We start from the raw sequence: 16503 nt of genomic DNA on the forward strand, positions 1-16503 counted from the left end.
TCGTGTTTTTTTGATGGTGGTCTTACAAAATGTTTTTAGAAGCATATTTGTAATTGTTTCCATGAAGTCCTTTTTGCATTTGCTTTTAAGCACAATAAAAAGGGGACATTGATTAAAATGTAATACTGTATCTTTTGAATTAGTTAACCACATTTCAATGTTTTGAAATGCGTGCTTTTATTTTGAAGGAATCTTTATTAGCATACGAAGTGGCGTCATCGTTTGTGCTGCTGGCAGAATACGAGTGCGGTATTCACTTATATCTCCTGTTTTGATTGTAGGTCAGAAGAAGTAGTGCTCAACTACAATCCTGTACTTTGTTGACCAGGTAAGAACGACGACTTTATCACTAAATGTTACATTCGGGTAAATGTTTTGGTCTAAACTAGTGTTCAGGGAAGCATAACAAATGAATAGGTAAATTGCCCAAATGTCCACAGAACCTACACAATTAATAACCGATTGTGGTTTAACCAATATACATTATTGTAAAAAAATAAATAAATGATGAGCTGTCTATCCTGAAGCCTATTAGCTTTATGGCATATGCGTTCTCGCAACCCCAGTGACATTTTTGCTGCGTTTTTGGGTGTGCTGGTTCCCTAGGGTTGACCTACTTTTGCTGTAATGCATTGCAGTCAGTGTGCTTGTTCGACATTGCAGGCGACTGCCGACTGACTGATCTACAAATTACCTTACATCATAAATAACTACTCATTACTATTTGTAGTTCAGCCAGTGTCACCATTTACGCACAATGCATCATGGATTTGACGCTCTCGAACACGGTCAGTGAGTTCACAGCCCATTTAATTGTTCGCCAGCGATGATTAATCGGATGTTGTATTAAAATCTTTAATGAACTCTGTGCTGCTGTGCACTCCTTTTAGTGGATTTGTTAGCGCGCGCTGGTAAAGTGTTTTTGTGTTTGGTTTGTGTTGAGTAATGTGCAACCCACCTGCCGCAGTAAACAGAGTTATTTTTATTATGTGGGGTAAAAACCGATTTATGGTCAATCTGGCATCTGTAGCAGCAGTGCAGTATTTACTGAGATGCGACCTCTGAAGTCAAAGCATTCATACTTGCTCTTTGGGGAACTGTCATTGGCATCCAATAAATTGGTCTGCACCGCACAACTCGTAGTGATAGCCTTTCAGCTAATTACGAACAACTGGCCAAACGAAATGACAAGATAAGGTCTTACCTCTTCTGGGATGTTGGAGTAAGAGCTCAGCCAATTCTATCAATAAGTAAAAATGCTGCACCGTTTTCCACCTGCATCTCCCCATTGCCCCCCCAGCAAAATTGGTCTACATTTAGGCTATTGTTTATTTCACACTATGTTCAGGTAAACATCAAAGTAAAAAATGCTTGTATGGATGTCAACCCCAATACATGTTCATGTCATCAATCAACTGCCTTGCAGTTAAAAGCGACTGAATACCACCACTGATATGAACGCAAGCTATGCTACCAGCTTATACGATCGGGAGCATAGCAGCACTTCTTCTAAACATGAAAAAGGACAACTTCTAAATGTTATGCAGCGAAAACAGCCAAATATATCAACATCTCATTTTAGTAACCACAGTGTGGGCCTGTTACAATACATCAACCATGACAGACTTGACACATCCACGTTGTTTGATCAGATTTGTTGAATATGTACAAATCCATATCCCCATTACCTCCTTGATCTCCTTCCAGGAGTTCAAACTCCTTTTTGTATCATAAATATGTATTTATTTTGTTTACTTGTTCTGATACACTTTCATCAACGTTCTCCATGTTTGTGTTTTATACAGGATATACCGCCCCCACCTATAGTCAACCAATCATGTCAATGCGGAGCTATACAGGGCCCTCCGCATTGTTAGCTCAATTTGGTCTCCGCAGGCCTCCAGAGGCTCTACAATTGCGTCACACCCTTGAAAAGGAGCCTCGGAACAACATTTCCAGATAAATGCAATAATCAGCTTTTCAAATCGAATTGTATTTGTCACATGCGCTGAGTACAAAAGTGTGGTAGACCTTACTGTGAAATGCTTACAAGCCCTTAACCAACAATGCAGTTCAAGAAATAGAGTTAAGAAAATATTTACTAAATAAACTAAAGTAAAACATTTGAATAAAAGTAACACAATAACAAGGCTATCATTTGTATTTTTTTATTTAACCTTTATTTAACTAGGCAAGTCAGTTAAGAATAAATTCTTATTTACATTGATGGCCAACCGGGGAACAGTGGGTTAATCAAATCAAATTTATTTATATAGCCCTTCTTACATCAGCTGATATCTCAAACTGCTGTACAGAAACCCAGCCTAAAACCCCAAACAGAAAGCAATGCAGGTGTAGAAGCACGGTGGCTAGGAAAAACTCCCTAGAAAGGCCAAAACCTAGGAAGAAACCTAGAGAGGAACCAGGCTATGAGGGGTGGCCAGTCCTCTTCTGGCTGTGCCGGGTGGAGATTATAACAGCACATGGACTAGATGTTCAAATGTTCATAAATGACCAGCATGGTCAAATAATAATAATCATAGTAGTTGTCGAGGGTGCAACAAGTCAGTAACACAAGAGTAAGTGTCAGTTGGCTTTTTCATAGCCGATCTTTGAGAGTATCTCTACCGCTCCTGCTGTCTCTAGAGAGTTGAAAACAGCAGGTCTGGGACAGGTAGCACGTCCGGTGAATAGGTCAGGGTTCCAGCAGGTCTGGGACAGCAGGTCTGGGACAGGTAGCACGTCCGGTGAACAGGTCAGGGTTCCATAGCTGCAGGCAGAACAGTAGGAACTGGAGGAGCAGCAGCACGGCCAGGTGAACTGGGGACAGCAAGGAGTCATCAAGCCAGGTAGTCCTGAGGCATGGTCCTAGGGCTCAGGTCCTCCGAGAAAGAGAGAATTAGAGAGAGCATATTTAAATTCACACAGGACACCGGAAAAGACAAGAGAAATACTCCAGACTGACCCTAGCCCCCCGACACACAAACTACTGCAGCATAAATGCTGGAGGCTGAGACAGGATGGGTCAGGAGACACTGTGGCCCCATCCGATGAAACCCCCGGACAGGGCCAAACAGGTAGGATATAACCCCACCCACTTTGCCAAAGCACAGCCTCCACACCACTGGAGGGATATCTCCAACCACCAACATACCATCCCGGGACAAGGCCGAGTATAGCCCACAAAGATCTCCGCCACGGCACAGCCCAAGGGGGGGCGCCAACCCAGACAGGAAGACCACATCAGTGACTCAACCTTAACTGCCTTGTTCAGGGGCAGAACGACAGATTTTTACATTGTAAGCTCAGGGGTTCGATCCAGCAACCTTTCGGTTACTGGCCCAATGCTCTAACCACTAGGCTACCTGCCACTCCAACAGGGGGTACAGGCACCGAGTCAATGTGCAGGGGTACAGGTTAGTCTAGGTAATTTGTACATGTAAGTAGGGATAAAGTGACTATGCATAGATAATGAACAGCGAGTAGCAGCAGTGTAAAAACAAAGGTCAGGGAGGGTCATTGTAAATAGTCCGGGTGGCCATTTGATTAATTGTTCAGCAGTCTTATGGCTTGGTAGATCCCTTTTGGACCTAGAATTGGTGCTCCGGTACTGCTTGCCGTGTGGTAGCAGAGAGAACAGTCTATGACTTGGGTGACTGGAGTCTTTGACAATTTTTTTGCCGCCTTCCTCTGACACGCCTAGTATATAGGTCCTGGATGGCAGGAAGCTTGACCTCCATGATGTACTGGGCCATACGCACTACCCTCTGTAGTGCCTTACGATCGGATGCCGAGCAGTTGCCATACCAGGTGGTGATGCAACCGTTCAGGATGCGCTCGATAGTGCAGCTGTAGAACATTTTGAGGATCTGGGGACCCGTGACAAATCTTTTTAGTCTCCTGAAGGGGAAAAGGTGTTGTCGTGCCCTCTTCACAACTATCTTAGTGTGTTTGGACCATGATGGTTTGTTGGTGATATGGACACCAAGGAACTTGAAACTCTCGACCCGCTCCACTACAGCCTGTCGATGTGAATGGGGGCGTGCTCGGCCCTCCTTTTCCTGTAGTCCACGATCAGCCCCTTTGTCTTGCTCAAATTGCAGGAGAGGTTGTTGTCCTGGCACTACACTGTCAGACCTCTGACCTCCTCCCTATAGGCTGTCTCATCGTTGTCGGTGATCAGGCTTACCACTGTTGTGTTGTCAGCAAACTTAATGATGGTATTGCAGTCGTGGGTGAACAGGGAGTACAGGAGGGGACTAAGCACTCACCCATGAGGTGCCCCCGTGTGGAGGATCAGCTTGGCAGATGTGTTGTTGCCTATCTGGGGGCTGCCCATCAGGAAGTCCAGGGTCCATTTGCAGAGGGAGGTGTTTAGTCCCAGGGTCCTTAGCTTAGTGATGAGCTCCGGGATGATGGTGTTGATGTGAGCCATGACCAGCCTTTCAAAGCACTTCATGGCTACCGATGTGAGTGCTACAGTGTGGTAGTCATTTAGGCAGGTTACCTTAGTGTTCTTGGGCACAGGGACTATGGTGGTCTGCTTGAAACATGTAGGTATTACAGACTCAGACAGGGAGACGTTGAAAATGTCTGTGAAGACACTTGTCAGTTGGTCCGCGTATGCTTTGAGTACACGTCCTGGTAATCCGTCTGGCCCTGCGGCCTTCTAAATGTTGACCTGTTTAAAGGTCCTGCTCACATCGGCTACGAAGAGCGGGATCACACAGTCGTCCAGAACAGTTGGTGCTGTCATGCATGCTTCAGTGTTAGTTGCCTCGAAGCGACCATAAAAGGCATTTAGCCCATCTGGTGGGCTCGCGTCACTGGGCAGCTTGCCGCTGGGTTTCCCTTTGTAGTCCATAATAGTTTGCGAGCCCTGCCACATCTGACGAGCGTCGTAGACGGTTTAGTAGGATTCAATCTTAGTCCTGTATTGACCCTTTGCCTGTTTGACAGTTCGTCAGAGGGCAGAGCGGGATTTTTTTTATAAGCGTCAGGGTTAGTGTCCCGCTCCTTGAAAGCGGCAGCTCTAGCCTTTAGCTCGGTGCGGATGTTGCCTGTAATCCATGGCTTCTGGTTGGGATATGTACATACTGTCACTGTGGGGACGTCGTCAATAGACTTATTGATGAAGCCGGTGACTGAGATGGTATACTCCTCAATGCCGTTGAATGAATCCCAGAACATATTCCAGTCTGTGCTAGCAAAACAGTCCCAAAACAGTCCAGTAGCGTGTGCAATACAGATTCATTTGTGCTATTTCTTTATTGTACATTTTCAAACCTGTGTCCTCATGGTGGCATAACGGTAGCCTGACGGTGTAGGCTACTGTGTTTAGTTAGGTTTGTTACAAAAGCCATGTAAAGGTTGCCCTATAAGCTAACAGGTAAAATGCTTTATTACTTCTTATAAGCATGTATGAGCTTTTTTTATGACTTATATGGTGTATAAGATTAGTTCACATTACTGTAGCCATAGAATTATAGGATTTGCTTGACTGCAGCTGACACACTGTGATTTGGAGCCCACACTTTAAATGTTATGAATTTTTGGCAAAGACCTATTATGCGGCAACAAATGTTATGGAACAGTAAATGTATACCCTTTGATCTGATAGAATCTGTAATTGGCCATTTGTAATAAAACACATTTGTCTACCATATGGTGCCCTTTCTGGTCATTTGCGGAGATAGGATAAGCCTCCTACCACAGGCACCAATCCCCCATAAGCTTCTTTGAAAAGGTCTGACAAGCAGGTTTGACATGATCCAGTGAATAGTGAAGTCTGTGTCAAAACAGCTTCATGTACCTACATGGTATTACAACAGCCTGTCCATGATACTGTACAGATCATAATATGTCCTGTGTAGCCTACATTCAACAAGTCAATAAATCACTGAAAAATGTAAAGTGTTCTATTTTCTACTGTTAATAGTATGATAGCATATTATTTGATGGTACTGTTTTTACATGGTTTTTAATGGGACATTTTAACAATAGCTACTTTTGGTACTTACTAAAAATAATTGTTTTTTACAGTGTAATATACAATGTTACAGTTTGACCATGTCTTTTTATTGTATGTATGGGATTTTCTGATTTTATTGAACAAATAGTGAATGAGGGTGACAGTGGGGAAAGTCGGAGCGCGGTTGTGTCAAAGGGTGGTAGGCCTGATTCCAACCAATGCCGACACCGAAGACGTGTGGCGGAGGCTGCAGCATTTACACTAGACCAGCCCGGCCACAACCAAGTAATTTCTTAGTAGGCCTAAATACCCAGGTAAACTGGAAATGAACATTAACAATGGCCCTATTTCTAGGAAAGTAACATGTCTTCTTGGTATTGTATTTGCAGATCTACCCGGCCTGTGGACAAAAACAATGGCGCTAATCTCCCTCGAGGATCTTGATGGATTGGAGGATGAAGAGCTGGACAATGACATCACTGACAACCCTGAGCCAATGGAGGACGACGAGCAGCAGAGGCTGTACACCCATTGGCAGGCGATCGCCAGCACACACCAGGTGTCCGTCCCCCGAGGTAAGCGAGATAGGTGGTGGAGTAAAATAGTCCCATTCGAGGTAGTTGCTTGGCAGCAGTGTATTTGGAGACAATCAGTCTGAGAAATCAAACTCTTTTTCAACAGGACATGGTTTCTTCCAACAGTTTAAATAAATATCAGATTCTAGTTGCTACATCTTGTCTACAATACAGCAGTATGACTTGATTGTTATAGTGTGTATATTGAAGTCTTATAGCTATTAGAGCATGCCCATTTTCCTAGAGACTTGAATACTTGACCTTAGCACTGGGTTCCTTTTATGAAGCATAAGCCAATGACGAATTTCCCCCACTTCACTTGGTTCCGGTGAGGTTTGCTCTCACACTGCTCTCTGTCATCTTTTAAAAAAAATTAAGAGACCCCCTGTGTTGTTTTGATAGAAATGACAGGACCAATTCAAGAGCTGACTCAGCGGAACCAAGCCCAAGATAGAGAGCAGGTCCCCTTTTCCTCCATCTCTCAGCATGAAAAGGTAAAGTATGTCTCCCTTCCACTTGTTACCAATCTTAGGTTAGGATGACAATGGCAGACATGTTGGCTGGCTGTTCCATTTTCTGGGTAATCTGTCCATGTAATGGCAGGAAGTGAAGGAAAGTCTGTAGTAAAAGCTAAATGAAGCCATTTTCTTGTCGTTCTTTTGAGTGTCTGGCACATGCACTTTTGAGTGTTTGAATAATAATTAAATAAATCATGAAAGCTGTGTGTATGTACACACGGATTTGTGTAAATGCCTGAGCGCAATGTGGTGTGTAAACTCTGTGTGAGTGTGTTGCCTTATAACCAGCAATGCGTTTGCTTAAGCGCAATTTATGTTGTGCGCGTGTGTGTTTTAGCTTGAGAATCCATGCCATTGCTTGAGTGCTAAGTGAAGTGGAAGATCTCTTATATTCCCTGGATAACGAAGTGTGTGTTTGTCTATTTCTGCAGCTGGGCGAGGTGCTGTTTGAAGAGAGGGTGTACCCTGCAGGGAAGTGGGCGTGCATCACTGAAGGGGAGAAGCTGTACGAGCAGAGCATCTCCATGGGCTTTATGAAACTCATGAAATTCATCTGCAAGGAAAACTCTGTCGGTAAGGCCTTAGTGTTCATGTTACTGTGTAATTATTGACGTCAGTATAGTGCAAAATCTATTGTAATCACTCATTGTTTCAACTATATTGTAATCACTCATTGTTCCACCCTACTTACAGCAGTAACCCCAACCCTTATCATAACCCTAAGTTCAGTGTATCCACAATTTATTGATTTGGGGCCTCCACTCTATTGTATATTAATTAGTCATTATTACACTGTACTTACATCAGTAATCCTTACCATAGCTCTATGTATAGTAAGAACAGTGTAACAATGAGTAATTATAATAGCACACTCTCATATCAACAGGACGCTATTTAGGAATGACTGTACCCATTGTGAACAGTATCCAAATGCTGGAGGACGGCAATGGCTTTCAGAAGGACATCTTGACGGCATACTACCTGCCTGCTGAGTTCCAGGCCAACCCGCCCCAGCCAACTGACCCAGACATCACCATACTCCAAAGGGAGGCTTTACGAGTCATCACCCTGTAAGGATACTCCCACCTCTGGCTGACTTCGGTACTCAAGCCCCAGGCTTGATTTGAGGCCTATTCTACTTCGCCTGTGGTTTTGAGACCTGTTCTGAGCTATTTACATATCTACATGTAAAAATAGACAATGGATTTAGATAGACAATGTATAGCCAAAATGGGTGGAAATAATTAGTCAGATTAGTGATAATATCCATGTTTTTTAATTTTTTTTACTATATTGTCTGGTTTCCCGACACGGTTTAAATCAAATCAAATTTTATTAGTCACATGCGCCGAGTACAACAGGTGTAGACCTTACAGTGAAATGCTTACTTACGAGCCCCTAACCAACAATGTAGTTAAAAAATATATATTTTTTTAATATATAATATGGATAAGAAATAAAAGTAACAAGTAATTAAAGAGCAGCAGTAAAATAACAATAGCGAGACTATATACGGGGGGTACTGGTACAGAGTCATTGTGCGGGGGCACTGGTTAGTTGAAGTAACATGTACATGTGGGTAGAGTTATTAAAGTGACTATGCATAGATGATAACGGAGAGTAGTAGCGGCGTAAAAGAGGGTGGGGGGGGCAATGCAAATAGTCTGGGTAGCCATTTGATTAGGTGTTCAGGAGTCTTATGGCTTATGGGTAGAAGCTGTTTAGAAGCCTCTTGGACCTAGACTTGGCGCTCCGGTACCGCTTGCCGTGCGGTAGCAGAGAGAACAGTCTGTGACTAGGGTGGCTGGAGTCTGACAATTTTTAGGGCCTTCCTCTGACACCGCCTGGTATAGAGCTCCTGGATGGCAGGGAGCTTGGCCCCGGTGATGTACTGGGCCGTTCGCACTACCCTCTGTAGTGCCTTGCAGTCGGAGGGCGAGTAGTTGCCATACCAGGCAGTGATGCAACCAGTCAGGATGGTGTAGCTGTAGAACCTTTTTAATAGTCCTGAATTAAAAAGCACTTTCAATAGAGTCTACATTGAGCTTTTTTTGTTGTCCAGTACTAGGCTTAATCTGTGTGTGGGGAATTAGCCCAAACAGTATTAATTATGCTAACTTCTATAGATAATGGATACGTACTAGCTAGACTCACACACTTCTTTGCATTGGTAAGATCTCTGGGTAAAATACTGTAGGTAAAAAAATAATCACTTAATAGCAGTAATGCCAGTATTTATTTAAACACGAATAACAAATGCGGTCTTCTGTAGGACATTCTTCGGCACCACCACTGAGGAGACAATCATGCCTCAAATCAACCTGCTATGGGAGATGCTGGGCCCCAGCGAGGAGATGCATCGCAACTCCTACATGGTGGCCGTCTACGACAACCCTGGGGTGTCCTGCCGCAGAAACGAGCTCTGGTTCATCCGACGAGACCCCTAAATCTCTCATAACATCCTCCTGTATCATCCCGACACCCTTCTGTGCCTCTAGGGTCACGTTCATTGGGCGCTAAGCGGAATAAAAGGGACAAACGGGGGAGGACTACATGGACTTGGTCCAATAAGCAGCACTCATTTTTAGTTTCTGATGCAAAATGTTTAAAAAAAACATTTTTGTTTTTGCGTGCCATAATAAACACAACCCAGACGATTCCTGTAATGGCGATAGAGTATGGATTAAAATGGGAGGAATGGCTCTTGGGTTGGTTTTAGCTGTAAAGATGACAAGATTACTTTAAAGATGGTATTAGGTATATAGTAGGGATGGAAAATAATTATTTAACATTCACTGAGATTGTATGTTTATGCTCCAGGGGAGCACAAGGAAAGACTAACTTCAGTGGCATTTATACCATATACACAACCAAATATGGTGTTTAAAATACAAGTATATTGTATCTCTGAGAGTATAAGAGAGTAAGAGTTAACTCTTATATTTCCGTCACATTTTATCTTTATTTAATTTTTCTTGCTTTTTATGTAACAAATTAGTGATCTAATCATTGCAAACTAGTGTCACATAAAATGTGTGAAACACGCCGTTTTAGAAATGGACTGAAATGAATTTACATTTGAGATTTTAGTAATTTAGCAGATGCTCTTATTCAGAGCGAGTTACAGTAGAGTGCAAACATAAAAAAAAAAAAATATATTCGTAATGATGATACCATAACGTTTTTCTAAACTATAATGGTTATGTCTTGTGGGACTGTAACCTATTACTAAAATGTTGTATTTGCTGTTGACGAGTAGGCATCCAGGTTTAACTTTTATCATTCAAAGTTTCTTGCTATGATATGTGGGTGTCCTCTTACTCTTAACTGTCATTTAATTTTTTTCCTGCTAGTGAATGTTACCCACACTGCTGCTTTACCTACATTTCGAGGATGGTGTAGGGATTTTGGGTATAGGTGTCTGAAAAGGTAAACTGTTCTCAAATGACTATCCACCTTCCCCAGCCTCAAAATGATAGACAGATCTGTCATTTGTTACCTTCAGTTGCCACTAGGTGTCAACCAAACAGTAACGTTTGTGTAATGTTTTTTTGTCTATTTATTTGCTTATTGGTGAATAACGACTATCTCACAAATGAATTGATTGGTTTTGGTGAGGTTAGTTGTAAATGGAGCTGAGACTGTGACCAGGCACTTTAGATTTTGAGGAAGGCTCAAGCTTCAAGGCCGTCATTGTAAATAAGAATTTGTTCATAACTGACTTGCCTAGTTACATTTTACAATTATAATTATTTTTATTTTTTGAAGATTCATAACTATAGTTAATGATGGTTGAGGAATGGAAGTTTAATTAAAGTGACTTATGAACAGTTGTTCAGCATAGCCAAATGATGTGTTCTTACTGTGCTTGCCTCTTTTTTATATATATATATATATATATATATATATATATATATATATATATATACCTAGCAATGTTCCCAGAATAAGTGCATTAGTTGTATTTGTTTGCATTCTCCAATAATTAGTATGGTATACTTTTGATATGTTAAAATTGCCCCCGTCCTCTCTTTTGTGACCTTGTATTTCTATGCTGTCATCAACTGTTTTCAAAGCATACATTTCAAAATTGCAGTGTAAATTTTAGTGGATTGCTTCAATTTTTAAAGCTGCGCTATGTAACTTTTTGGGCGACCTGACCAAATTCACATAGAAATGTGAGGAGTTATAGAACTTTCATTCTCATTGAATGCAAGTCTAAGATGTGGTAGGTCTGTTCTATGTGTGTTATTTCTATGCTTCCCGTTCTAAAGTTTTGTTTTTGCCTCTTTTGGTTTTGTACACCAGCTAAAAATACAATATTTTTGGTTATAGAAAATATATTTCACAGCAGTTTAGATGGTACAATGATTCTGTACACTACACTTGCTTGTTTTGTCTCATAAACAGAAATTTAAAATGTTAGCAACCAGGAAATGGCAGAGAGATTCTGCATAGTGCATCTTCAAACTACTTAAAATATTCCCAGAGTAAATGAATGGAGATTTGATATACATTTACACTTAACGTACAGTGTCTTCAGAAAGTATTCACACTCCTTTTACATTTGACACATTTTGTTGTGTTACAGCCTGAGATATTTTGTCCCTGATCTACGCACAATACTGCATAATGCCAAAGTGGATTATTAAAAAAAAAGAAAATTAAATGAAAGGCTGACATTTCTTAAGTATTCAACCCCTTTGTTATGGCAAGCCTAAATACATTCAGGAGTAAAAATATGCTTAACAATTCTCATAAGTTGCATGGACTCAGTTTTCAGTAATAGTGGTTAACATTACTTTTGAATGATTACCTTGTCTCTGGACCCCACACATACAATTATTTTTAAGGTCCCTCAATCGAGTAATGAATTTCAAGTACAGATTCAACCACAAAGACCAGGGAGGTTTTCCAATACCTTGCAAATAAGGGTATCGATTGGTAGATGTGTTAAAAAAAAATTACACTGAATATCCCTCTGAGCATGGTGGTTATTCATTAGTCACTACAAAGATACAGGCATCCTTCCTAACTCATTTGCCGGAGAGGAAAGACACCGCTCAGGGATTTAAAACAGTTACAGAGTTTAACGGTTGTGATGTGAGAACTGTGGATGGATCTTCAACATTGTAGTTACTCCACAATACTAACCTAAATGACAGAGTGAAAAGAAGGAAGCCTGTACAGAATAAAAAATATTCCAAAACATGCATCCTGTTTGCAACAAGGCACTTCATACTGCAAAAAATGTGGCAAAGAAATTTACTTTTTGTCCTGAATACAAAGCATTATGTTTGGGGCAAAAACACATCACTGAGTACCACTCGTCATATTTTCAAGCATGGTGTTGGCTGCATCATGTTATGGGTATGCTTGTCATCGGCAAGGAGTAGGGAGTTTTTGGGGATAAAAATAAATGGAATAAAGCTTAGCACAGGCAAAATCCTATAGGAAACCTGGTTCAGTCTGCTTTTCAACAGACACTGGGAGATAACTTCACCTTTTAGCAGGACAATATTCTAAATCACAAGCCCAAATCTACACTGGAGTTGCTAACCAAGACAACAGAATGTTTCTGAGTGGCCTAGTTACAGTTTTGACTTAAATCTGAAAAATCTAGGGCAAGACTTGAAAATAGCTGACTAGCAAAGATCTATAACCAACTTGATGGAGCTTGAAGAACTTTAAAAATAATAATGGGCAAATATTGTACAATGCAGTTCTGAGACTTAATCAAGATACATTAGTGTTTTAGTTTACATATATGGTTTTATAAATGTAAAAAAAAAATCTTCCACTTTGACATTACATAGTATTTTGTGTAGATCAATGACAAAAAAATTACAATTAAAACAGTTTCAACCTACTTTGTAACACAACAAAATGTGGAAAAAGTAAAGGGGTGTGAATACTTAAGACACTGTATACAATGACAGCTTTTATAATCCTTGCACTGTACGATTTGTATTTTTATGTAAAATGCAAATAAAATTAAAACAAAAATGTGTGGCTTGGTGTGAAGGACATGATTGTTTCCACTCAGAATTACTTAAAATATTTTTTTTCACATACCTGTCAATACCATTTCATATATTTGTGGTTATTTGGCTATGTCACAGTGTGTCTTATTAGTATACTGCCTCTGTCCAAAAAATCTTACACAACTAAAATTACAAAAGTATCCCTTTCTGACAACTACCTTGTCTGCATTACATTTTGTAATAGTCTCTTAATTTATCCTTATCCATATTTACATTTGATATGTATTTTAAATGGTTTAGGATGTAGCCCGAAAGATAGCCTTGGCCTTTAATCCAAATAATCAAATATTCAAAACAAGTTGTATGTGTTTAGGCCTACAGAAAAATGTGTACCTGTTATGTTTGCATAGAAAAAGTGCAAAATTGGCACGTTTGACCTAAGGCTACTTTTTAAAATATTTTTTTTACCTTTCGTGCCCCCCATCCCCTCACCCCTCCCTCTCTTCTCCAAACACCGGAAGCTTCTCATCCAAAGTGGGAGCTAAGGAGAGAGAGAGGGAGAAAAAGGGAAAGGCTACTTTCATTTAATAGTGTTGAAGGAATGGCATGTTGGCACATTTCTTCTTTGCATTTTCTTGTCATTATTTGAAATAATGGAATAGGTCCTACGTCTTCACATTTACGAATTGCGCGTGCAGCAGTCGTATCATCATCGGACGACCACTAGACAAAGCCGTCGTTTATCGTTGCTCTTGTCGGAGTACGTTTTAGAGGTCTTGTGAAACGCTGGTAGTTTTCGCGCTGACTGCCCTTGGTTTCGGGTCTAGTTTTCTTGTGCGAATGATTTAACTTAGTTGTGGCTTACTTTGCTTGAGTTCTATTATGGAGTTACCGTCCACAGAAAATAAATGTTTCACAGAGAGTAACCTGAACTCGGCGAATAGGCGTAGACAAGGAGTCATGCCGACAATACACACCACTACCCTGTTTCTTATTTTCACCAAAGGTAAGAAGACACAAAGTAGCCACAAACCCGTCGGGTGTTATAAATGTATCTGTTTAATGAAAATGTGCTTATCAGCCGGTACACTGTTCTACTATAGACTACTACATCAATGTAACAAGCAAGCTTTCTTTCAGAAAAATGTTGACTAGAGGACGCTACTGAGGAACCCATCTTGGTTATTTATCAAATAGCCCAAGTTGTAAGTGCCCACTAACAAAGTTGAAACAACAACGTTGTCTTGGCATTTTAACTTTTAGTCTACAAAAGGCTAGTGTTATAGTTAACGGCAATAAACTCGTCACCCCCTCCCTAAAAACTCCATGTTACTGAAAACATAGTCAGTGAAAACCGTGTTGTTACCCATTTCTATTTTTTATTGTCCAGTTGGTTAGTTTGCATACTGTCATGACCCATGTAATATCCCCTTCAGCCTGGTTCTTTGAATTGACAGCATTGCAGAGCACCCAAAGAACTGTCTTCCAATGCCACACATGTTAATCCTTCAATTTCCATAACAATATGAATTTTATAGTATGTCATTTGAGCTCATAACAGGACCATAACTGAACTGTTTTTGGGCAGAAGGCAGAATAATGATCTGTATTGGTTGTATGCAACATTCATGTTGGCATGGCCTGGCTTTAGAAGGTTCCCTACTGCTCAGCTTGATTCAACAGGCTCTTTCATAAAATATGGCCAGACCTGGGCTGAAGAGAGTGGGGGAAGTTACTGGCCTACACTGAGTGTGCAAAACATTAAAAACACTTAACTAATATTGAGTTGCACCCCCCTTTTGCCCTCAGAACAGGCTCAATTCATTGGGGCATGGACTCAATGTGTCGAAAGCGTTCCACAGGGATGCTGGCCCGTGATGACTCCAATGCTTCCCACCGTTGTATCAAGTTGGCTGGATGACCTTTGGATGGTGGACCATTCTTGATACACACAGGAAAATGTTGGGTGTGGAAAACCCCAGCAGCATTGCAGTTCTTGACACAAACCGGTGCACCTACAACCATGCCCCGTTCAAAGGCACTTTTGTCTTGCCCTTTTACCCTCTGAATGGCACACATACACAATCTATGTCTCAAGGCTTAAAAATCCTCCTTTAACTTATCTCCTTCCCTTCATCTACACGGATTGAAGTGGATTTAACAAGTGACATCAATAAGGGATTATAGCTTTCACCTTGTCAGTCTGTCATGGAGAGCAGGTGTAATTAATGCTCCAACCTTTTCCAATCATCTCGGAGCTCCAATTCTAATTGGGCAGCACAGGCTGATTGTTAGAGCTTGTCAGGAATGACATGTTCATAGAGATCCTATAACTGAATTGTAGGATCCCTATGCATGTGTTAAGGCACAAACTGTAGTACAGCGTGCAGAAGGGTCATTTATCTATGCTGCAGGCTAAAGCCACTTGTAAAAGTTTAAGGTACTCTTGTGCAAAGTAGTGACATGGCTCAAGCTCAATGCTTTTGTCCTTCTTCCCCAATGTATGACTACTGTATATATTTTCTCTTAGATTTTAGTCATTTAGCAGACGCTCTTATCCAGAGCGACTTACAGTAGTGAATGCATTTATTTTTATTTCTTATTTTTTTTCTGTGCTGGCCAACCCTGGCGTTGCAAACACCATGCTCTACCAACTGAGCTACAGGGAAGGCTCTCTTGTAGGTAAGTGGGAGTGTAGAGAAATAGTCAGACAATGGATTTGTATCTTTTTGGAGACGTGGAGGAAAAAGTGTTGGGGGTTTGTCATTGGCCTCAGGGTCTCTGGAGGAAATGACACTACATTTGCATGGAAACCCAAGAGATAAAAGCAGCCTGATGAGACTTCACAGGTAGTTGAGGGGCCTGCTTGATCTTTAGAACTCGAGGGGGACTATCTCCTTCCATTGTTATGGAAATCAGGATTGGTCTGGGAAAATACTTTAGAAGCATTCACTGTAATTGCAAAGACAGAGGTAGTATCATTTCACTTGACATGTCCCTTTGCTCTGATTTGGGCTCACAATTTTTTGTTTATTCTAAACTAAGACGACTGAGAAGCATGATACGCTGTAGTATGATTTTGATACTATAATTAAGTGGAAAAAGCCCCCAGTCTTATTGGACTGTTTTAAATGCAAGGCTCCATGTATTGTTTGAAATTTCAACAGTTTGCCTTCTGGGGCTTCAGAGAGGGAAATAAAAATGTCTTCAGATAGTTTTACATCAAAACCATATTGTGAGCCCTTTTCGCCTAACAAGATGGCCCTGTGTCTTGATTAAGACCTACAGTGTATAATGCGAAACATCCTTTGCCTTGAAGTACTGGAATATGGCCTGCGTCCAAGGAGGTTTCAGTTGGAGGAATAGTTCACGTTGATTGCAAATGTAACTTGTCTTATAGATATTTGGAGAGTGGTCTATGTACCTGGAGAGCCAGCGATCTAATATTTGGGTTT

At 41.0% G+C, this 16503-nt stretch overlaps 2 protein-coding genes across 3 annotated transcripts in view; both read left to right on the forward strand.

Annotated features, from left to right (window-relative positions):
* Positions 1-222: 222 nt before the first annotated feature.
* Positions 223-13074, forward strand: hebp1 (Heme-binding protein 1). 2 transcript variants are annotated; one of them, XM_014131120.2, is made up of 7 exons: positions 223-328; positions 6120-6256; positions 6361-6546; positions 6949-7040; positions 7496-7637; positions 7951-8134; positions 9337-13074. In XM_014131120.2, the coding sequence occupies exons 2-7, from the start codon at positions 6190-6192 to the stop codon at positions 9509-9511; spliced, it is 846 nt and encodes a 281-aa protein (XP_013986595.1). In that variant the 5' UTR covers positions 223-328; positions 6120-6189; the 3' UTR covers positions 9512-13074.
* A 485-nt stretch (positions 13075-13559) lies between these two features.
* The window catches only part of LOC106564807 (inactive tyrosine-protein kinase 7), a 39445-nt gene continuing 36501 nt past the window's right edge, over positions 13560-16503 (forward strand). Inside the window, exon 1 of the mRNA XM_014131224.1 lies at positions 13560-14054. Within this exon, the coding sequence (XP_013986699.1) occupies positions 13931-14054 (124 nt within the window). The 5' untranslated portion in view covers positions 13560-13930. The remainder of the gene's footprint in view (positions 14055-16503) is intronic.

The sequence above is a fragment of the Salmo salar genome, chromosome ssa12 (genome assembly GCF_905237065.1).
Source record: "Salmo salar chromosome ssa12, Ssal_v3.1, whole genome shotgun sequence".
Taxonomy (NCBI): Eukaryota; Metazoa; Chordata; class Actinopteri; order Salmoniformes; family Salmonidae; genus Salmo; species Salmo salar.

Coding starts and splice junctions, on each gene's coding strand:
- hebp1 (XM_014131120.2), top strand. CDS start 6,190: ATGCCGACACCGAAGACGTGTGGCGGAGGCTGCAGCATTTACACTAGA. Junction 6,547..6,948: donor CCAGGTGTCCGTCCCCCGAG/GTAAGCGAGATA, acceptor TTGTTTTGATAG/AAATGACAGGACCAATTCAA. Junction 7,638..7,950: donor CTGCAAGGAAAACTCTGTCG/GTAAGGCCTTAG, acceptor TCATATCAACAG/GACGCTATTTAGGAATGACT.